Source organism: Chlamydomonas reinhardtii, chromosome 13, assembly GCF_000002595.2.
Source record: "Chlamydomonas reinhardtii strain CC-503 cw92 mt+ chromosome 13, whole genome shotgun sequence".
NCBI classification, from domain to species: domain Eukaryota; kingdom Viridiplantae; phylum Chlorophyta; class Chlorophyceae; order Chlamydomonadales; family Chlamydomonadaceae; genus Chlamydomonas; species Chlamydomonas reinhardtii.
This window is the reverse complement of record NC_057016.1, coordinates 2,738,216-2,746,023: the sequence shown is the minus strand read 5'-3', so window position 1 is coordinate 2,746,023 and position 7,808 is coordinate 2,738,216. Positions and strand designations below refer to the sequence as shown.

Here is a 7,808-nt window from a genome sequence, read left to right as displayed (position 1 = left end):
CCCTCCCACCACACGCATACCACACGCCACACAGTGCCACACCAGCCCAGGAAACCTCACCAACACCCGCCTACCCACCCGCCCGCCCACCCCACCCCATCCACACTCCCACCCGCCCACCCCCACCTGTGGAATATGCCGTTGCGATGCATGTGGTCCATGGACTTCATCAGCTGGTACATGTAGTTCTTGATGCGCTCCTCCGCCACGTAGTGCCGCCGGCCGCGGATCAGCTCGTAGATGTTCATGTCCATGAGCTCAAACACCAGAGCCAGCCTGGAGGGCGGGCGAGGAAGAAGTCGGGAGTCAGCGCAAACGCATCCTCCCTTCGCCTACAATGCCCGCTTCCCACAAATGCGTTCTGGTAATGAGGGTCCCTAACTCGTTGGGCTCGGGCGTACCAACCTCCAAATTTTCCCATCTCGTAATCCACGCCTGCAAACTGTGTGCGTATTATTCACCTCGTCACACACATCCTCCCTTCGCCTCGTCTGCCCCCTCCTGTATGCAAACGGGCCCCTGCGCCCCCACTCCCTTTCCCCCCTCGCCCTCTTCTCCTCTCCCATCCCGCCCGCAAGTGCTGCTCAAGCCCAAATGCCGAACCTCCATTGAAATGCTCGCATGCCCCCTTAATCGGCATTGGGTTTCAGGGTTTCACACCACACCCACATCCCCACCCACCCGACAGCCACCCGCCCGCCCCGCCCCTCACCTCCCGGTGGGCTGGTCGTACAGCACCTCCAGCAGCTTGATGATGTTGGCGTGGGGCGACAGACGCCGCAGCGCCTGGATCTCCCGCAGGTTGTTCACCTGCGGATGTGTGTGTGTGTGTGTTAAAGAGCACAAGGAAAACATAGCGCATGTGTGTGTTTGTATGTGCGTGCGTGTGATCGGGTGTGTGAGGGGGCGTGTGTGTGTACGCTGGCGAGCTGGCATAGGTGATCGCGGCGTGCCCAGCCGTCAGCCCTGGCACACACACTCATGCTCAACACCGGCCAAACCTTCCCAAGCGTCCTCACGCTATTACCCACGCATCTCGTCTTGCGGTGTCTCGACACGGCACACACCCTGCACAGCTCCCCTTTGATCAATCCTCACGTCCCCCAAGGAGCATCCTAACATCCTACCCTGCCTTATCTTCTGCCTCTCTCCCTCTGCTTCTCCCTCTCCCTCTCCCTCTCCCTCTCCCTCTCCCTCTCCCTCCCCCTCTCCCTAAGCCACGACCTCTCCGACACCCACCTGGTCCAGGCTATCAAAGTGGTTCTTCATGCACTTGATGGCCACGTACTTGCCATTCTTGATGCACTGGGCTTTAAGCACCTCTGAGAAAGTGCCCTCGCCCTTCTTCGCCACCAGCCGGTATTTGTGCATGGTGACAACAGACGCCTCGGCCCGCTCCTTGGGGCTGAGGCTCTGGCTGGCGGCGGGCGCCCGGCGCGGGTCCTTCGGGGCGCGTGGGGCCGTGCGGGGCCCTGAGTGCGGGGCTCCGGCGCCGCCGCGGGTCTGGCTGGCAGCGCTGGGCTAGTGCGTCTCCAGCTCCGGTGGCGAACTGCTCACGCCGGCCCTGGTGCTGGCGCTGAAGGGGCCGCTGCCGCTGCTCCCCGCCGCTGCAAGCTGGTGTGGCTGCAGCCGGCGACTGGGCACGCCCAGTCGGCTTTCTCACAGCCTGCCGACTTCGCTTCCTGTCCTTTGTACAACTCTGCCACAACTAAGATGCGCACGCCTCTTCGTGCACGCGTGTGCGTGTGCAGCGCGGCCTGAATGCACCTGTGCCAAGTGGGTTTAAACCGAGCGCCATTTAGCCACTGTATCATCTTACTCGGCCAGCTCAAAGCGACTATCAGGTTGACAAGCTCCCATTCTCCGCGAAGTGTGCAAGTTTGGTGACATTCAACAGCACTGCTTTTCACGTAGCCCGAATCCTTGATACTGCTTTACGCGCTCAAGACTTCCAAACGACATGACAGCAGCAGATATGAGTATGGATGCGCCCGCGCAGCGGCCCTTCGATAAACTGCTAGCGCGCTGGTCCCCACTGCAAGGGATGTCCAGATAATGCCATATGTTACACACCAGTTGATTAGCAAAGATGCTCTTGAGTCTCTCAGGCAGTGTCCAAAATTTCGCCTTCAGCGAGAATAGCTGTCTTGCTGTAGTGTAGCAGACATTTCATAGAGGTATGTAATACTGTTACAGGTGTGAATTAATGCGCAAAGCTACGCGGTATACGTGTTTGGGGCGGTGGGCTGACTCTCAAAGGTTCGCCGGTTCAGCCTGTCTCGCCCGCAGCGCGGGGCATTCAAACATGAACGGTGCCTTCAATACGATATTGTAGCACAATGTAACGTCCACGGTTTGGTACATGATGTATTGCGCACCCGGCACGGCGAGTGTCGCCCACCTCCTGTAGCCTCACCCCGCCCCGCCCGGGTACTGCCAGAACCACACGTGTCCCTCAGGTTTTCCATCATCGGGCTCGGCGCACACGCACCAACACTGGTGCACGGCACGGCCGTGTCTACGTCCTAGACGTGCAACACACGCATCCAAGCACGACTCAAGCTGCGGCTGCTGCGCCGACATCTCTGTCAGCACCTGCATGGCTGCATCAGGTTCGTCCCCCCCCATCAGTAGGCCTGGCCGCCTGCTGGCGTCCACCTCTTGGGGACCGGCTGTGGGTCTCCCCTGCTTTCGTGCTGCCAAGTGCTGCCCCAGGGGAGCCTGCTACTGCCCTAAGGCCCTACCACCGATCCCTGGCATAGTTCTACTGGGCAGTCGTGAAGCGCCACTCGCATGAAATATTGTTTACATTCGGTAGCACAGCAGCGTGCAGCCATGATAACCATAGTCGCATACTGCGCGTTGCGGCACCAGCCTGCACCGGCCGGTCTGACATTAAAGCATTCCTTTGCCTGCGCTCTCCTGCTCTTCGCCAACGCCTCACGCCTCTCACGATTTCTTCGGCGCTCTTCTGTTGCACGGAAAATCGTCCTCTCATGCCCTCGATTCCTGCGCCTGGACGCTCTGCAAAATCTGCCACCAAGACCCGTAAAACGTCTTGCCGTTCGCCACCCTTTCCTCCACCCCATTTCCCTGCCCAGTGTCACAAAAGCCGACGGCACCTCGCAATAACTGCCAGCCAGCACCCCGACAGCCTCGGCCTTCGAAATAGATGCTCAAAAACAATCCGCACGGATGCAAACACTGTGGCGATGTGTTCCGACGCGCCATCCACACACACACCACCCAAACCAGAAAGCATCTCAAACCTACACAAACGAAAACACTACCGTACCTATTGTACTCACACACGAGCGTGCGGTCACGACTCGAGAAACAATGGGCGGGCCCTTTATGCAAAAGCCATTGCTGGAGAAGCATCTGCGACCTGAGCGCAGCGAATCCAGGTGGCGGCCCGGGAATTCCCGAGAAAGAAGATTGGACAAACACACGCACACATACGGCGCTATACTACTGATTATCATCATGAAGACGGCCGAAAGAGCCGTCAAAAATGTTTGCCCGTGCCAAAGGATGACAAGGGACAAAGGAGCTTTGGTGCCGGGCTTGAATGTCCAATCACGACACAAGAGCGGCCTCTGACTCTGGGGACAATGAACGCATTCGCATCATAATGATCCGCGTAACAAGCTGCCCAGTGCTTGCTGTTGCGTGCGTTGTGTTGATGATCGTAACACCCGGAACCTACTTTGTCGCTTCACTCGGCGCCGCCGCCGGCTGCACCACTACCGCCGCCGCCGCTGCTGCTGCAGCTGCCTGCGCGGCCCTCGCCGCGGCCGCAGCTGCCTCCGCCAGCCGCTCCTCCTCCTCCTCCTCCTCGTCCTCATCCGCCATTCCATGCGACAGCGCCGCCACTGACACCACGCTCTTGCTGCGCTGCATGGCCCCGTCCAGCACCTTGCGCACCTTGCGTGGCATGCGCAGCGCGCTGACGGCCGCGCCGTCCTCCTGCTCCGCCTGCTGCTCCACCTCAGCCTGCACGCCCTCGGCAGCGGCGGCTCCCGGCTGCGCGGAAGGGGCGCCCCCTGCCGCCGCTGAAACCTCGCTGCTGCGGCCAAGGCGCTCCGGGCTAGGGCTCGCCGGCAGCGTGGGCTGCTCTGACGTCGCAGGGCCCGTGGCAGGGCAGCACCCGCGCGCCGTCACACCAGCGCCCGCCGCCGCTCCACATGCCACGGTGCCCGCCTGCTGCGGCGGCGGTTGCGGCGGCGGCGTTGACGTCGGTGCCCCGCTGCCGCCCGCCTGACCCGCTGCGCCCGCCGCTTGGGGCGGCAACGGCGGCTTCGGCGCAGCCGCAGGCTTGCCGGACCCCGCGCCCCGCCCCGACCCCGGCCTCTCGCCGTCGCTGCCTTCCCCGTCCGAGTCGGGCGCGCGCGCGCGGCGGCCGCACAGGACGCTACGCCGGATGGGCGGCTGGATGGGGTTGGCCAGCGACAGGTTCAGCGCGGTGAGCAGGCTGCCGATGAAGCTGATGACGTCGGCGACCAGCATCGCCTCGGTGGCGCGCGTGGACAGCAGTACCTCCAGCACGCAGACCTGGCCCTTGAGCGGGCGCGCCAGGTCGTAGATGGGGATGTACAGGGCCTCCGCCAGCCGCTCGAGCGCCTCCTCTGTGGGGCGACGGAAAGCGCGTGTGTGTGTGTGGGGGGGGGTATTCCAGGCATGGCCAGTTAGGTGCAAGGCGATGGCGATCGCGAAAGGAAGAAAGAAGGAGTTGGTAGGGAGAGGCTCGGTTTGGGCTGGCGTGTGAGGGGACTGGGTCCGCCGTGCTTTCAGGACGCGCCGAAATGTGCGTAGGGTGTGCGACCCTTAGCGGGGCAGGGATTGCACAGTGGCGGGCCACTCACCGGAAAGCTGGCTGCGCGGGTGCAGCGTGGGCGGCAGGATGCGCAGGTTTTGCACGATCTGCACCGCCCCCGAGCGCCACACCTTGCCGGGCATGGAGTTCCGGAAGAAGACTGGCCCTTGGCAGCTGCAGGCAGCACCGGTGGCCAAAGGAGGCGAGAAGGCAGCGGTAAGAACTGCAAAAAGTACGAATGAGGCTGCAGACGTGTGGTAGCAGTAGCTGGTCCGAGGCTGACCGGTGCACATACGGGCGTACGTCCCCAAGCGAGACGCGTCGCCACACCCTGCGCTGCGCCTTCCCTCAGGCCAAGGGCCCTTCCACCCCCCTACGGTATACGCACCTCTTCACGCGCAGCTCGTTAAACAACGGGTCCAGCACGAAGCCCAGGCGCGGGTCTGCCCAGAGCTGTAGTAAGGGACGCAGAAGCAAGCTGGCGTCAGGCCGTGCGCGAAGCCGCGTGTGCTGGCCCGGTATTTGGGAGGCGATGCCCGAAGCCCCATCCCCCCGACCTGACTGGCCGCGCGCCCCGCCACCTACCGTCACTTCCAACGAGTTTGGGTTCTGCACCTCGCAACCATCCGCTCCCAGCCAGGTCTGCGTGAGAAGCGTTGGGGGCCACAGGGTCAGAGTGACGCCACGATGACTGACGCTGGTGCGATGGTCTCGACACTGTTAGGGCTCGCAAGAGCGCTGGGCCCGAAAGCTGTTCACCCCGTCCAGTGCCTAGGGGTTGCGCAGTGTAATCATCCCATATGTGTCGCTAGCCTGGCGCAGGTATGCGAAGGCCTTCGGTGCCTCCCGCGCTCGCGGCACGTGAGAAGAAGCCGCGACGCCCTCGCTTCCGCCAGCTAGAGCCTCAATCCTAAGTTATCTCGTATACTTGCCTGGCACAAGCAGATGTTTGCGGTGGCTTGGTTCCGCTCCCGCAGTTTCTCAAGGACTGCCTCAAGCTTGGCAGACAGCTCCAGCCTCCACTGCATCTCAGCTATCTGAGTCTCTTGGAGATGAAGAAATGCCTGGCCATACAGGTGCGCCAGCGCCTGCTGCTGATGCGCCACAACCTGAGGCGCCGGCTGCGGCTGCTGCGGCAGTCCACCGCTCTGCATCTCAATACTCTTTTGAACGTCCGGTCAGGCGTTTAAGGCCCACCAGCGTTGGGGCCAACGTCTAGGTGCAGCGCATCTGCGAAGACGGGCCCGTTGCAGGCCCGACGTTGCGTTTTGAGTAGCAGTAGAAGGTACTCAGGCGATATGGCGTGTAAACGCGTGAAGGGGCCTGCTTTGCCAAGCTTTCAGTGCCGCGTTCTATTACGGCTTTGGACTGTCCAAGTCGCGTTGTTGTGACGGGTTAAGGGATAGTGTACAGTCTTAGTAGTGGTAATATAATATCGTTACTTGAGAGTCACGGTCGCGTCAAGGTAGCAGAAACGCTTCACCTGGCGCCGAGATGGGGCCGAGATGGGGGTGTTCACTCAAAAACAAGACACCACCATTAATACTCAGCTGCCAAGGGGCAGCCAGAGTATCTGGGTGCGGTTTCGTGGGAACGCACTGGCGTTGGGAGGGAAGAGCATAGTGATAGGAGCATGCTACGCGGCCCCCGCTAGCTCTAAGCGGTATGCAAGGGCACGTGTGCAGGCTGGCGTGACACGCACAGCGGGAGATAGGGTTTTCGGCAAGCTAAGAGCACTGATAAATCGTTTTTGCACTGCTAACGACGAGCTGTTGCTTATGGGAGATATGAATGCACGGGTTGCCAATTTGCAAGAAGTCCTAGGCGCGGAGGCGGATGGTGAGATTGCTGCACACACAGGCAGGAATGCATCGAGCCTATTAGCGGCCATACCGGAGAGGAAAAGCATGGACCAAAAGCAAGGCCATGCGCACGGCCAGCTACTTGTGAATCTGTGCCGTGAGCTGGGACTATGTATCCTGAACGGACGGGTTGAGGGTGACGCGGACGGAGAATGCACGTTCACAGGAGGCACGGGGAAGAGCATGATTGATCTCTACGTTACCACACCGGCACTTTACTTCAAGGCACGGCAACTGGAGGTGTGCAACATTCCTGAAGGCGAGGACGAGATCCACCTAGGTGACTTGATGAGCGATCATTGCCCTGTTAAGCTCACGCTTGGGGTTGGCAGATGGGATCAAGCTGCGAAGCAGCACGGCGGCAAGGCTCGCTTTGATATGCGTAGACGGGGCGCGTACTCATCGATTTATCAGGATCCGGAGTGCGCAGAGCTGCGGAGGATAGCCGATGTCATGTGTCGTCTGGGGCGCAGTGCAGAAAATGGCGGTATCACCAGCACGGAGGCAGTGGACCGGCTTGGCAAAGTGCTATACCGTGCGATGGATAAGGCTTTTGGACGAACTGGGACCGACACGCGCAAGGTACGTGGGCAGGATGACGCACCCTGGTGGACGGAGGAGCTAGCGGCTGCGCGACGGGATATGTTAGGACAGAAAGCTCAGATGAGAGCTACTGGCACCTTGCAAGATGAGGCTGCACGGGCCGAATTTTCGAGGCTAAGGACGCGGTACCAGCGCATGCGACGAGAGGCCAAGGAACGATATAAGGTTACGTTTTTCACAGAGTTTTTGGATGAGTGCAAGGCGGACCCACGTGCCCTATGGCAGCGTCTGAACGATGGGGTTGTCCCCTCCTGCCCGCTCACATCGGTCACGGATTGGACGTCCTTCTTTGACACACTCTATAATGGCTCACTGAATGCGTTTGACAATGTGACTGCGGACGAGATTCTTTCCATGATTAATAGAAGGCCCGGCGTAGGTACGCGCAGATGGGCAGTAGAGGATGCACAGACGCAGGAAGATGAGCCTAGCGCACGGCACGCACGAGTTGTGGCAGCTGCGTCCTTGAACATACCTTTCTCGCTGAGCGAGGTTGAAGAGGCGCTACGGTGTCTAAAAAATCACAA

At 60.8% G+C, this 7,808-nt stretch overlaps 2 protein-coding genes across 2 annotated transcripts; both read right to left on the bottom strand.

Moving 5' to 3' along the window:
• CHLRE_13g582650v5 (uncharacterized protein) lies at positions 1-2,300 on the bottom strand. The gene is made up of 4 exons (XM_043069597.1): positions 2,074-2,300; positions 1,240-1,767; positions 713-810; positions 1-276 (listed from the first exon to the last, which is right to left on the bottom strand). Exons 2-4 carry the CDS (start codon positions 1,369-1,371, stop codon positions 57-59), a joined length of 450 nt encoding a protein of 149 aa, XP_042917572.1. The 5' UTR covers positions 1,372-1,767; positions 2,074-2,300; the 3' UTR covers positions 1-56.
• A 493-nt stretch (positions 2,301-2,793) lies between these two features.
• CHLRE_13g582600v5 (uncharacterized protein) lies at positions 2,794-6,210 on the bottom strand. Its single transcript, XM_043069596.1, has 5 exons — positions 5,749-6,210; positions 5,402-5,458; positions 5,205-5,269; positions 4,866-4,990; positions 2,794-4,628 (listed from the first exon to the last, which is right to left on the bottom strand). Exons 1-5 carry the CDS (start codon positions 5,968-5,970, stop codon positions 3,706-3,708), a joined length of 1,392 nt encoding a protein of 463 aa, XP_042917571.1. The 5' UTR covers positions 5,971-6,210; the 3' UTR covers positions 2,794-3,705.
• Between the last annotated feature and the right edge of the window lie 1,598 nt (positions 6,211-7,808).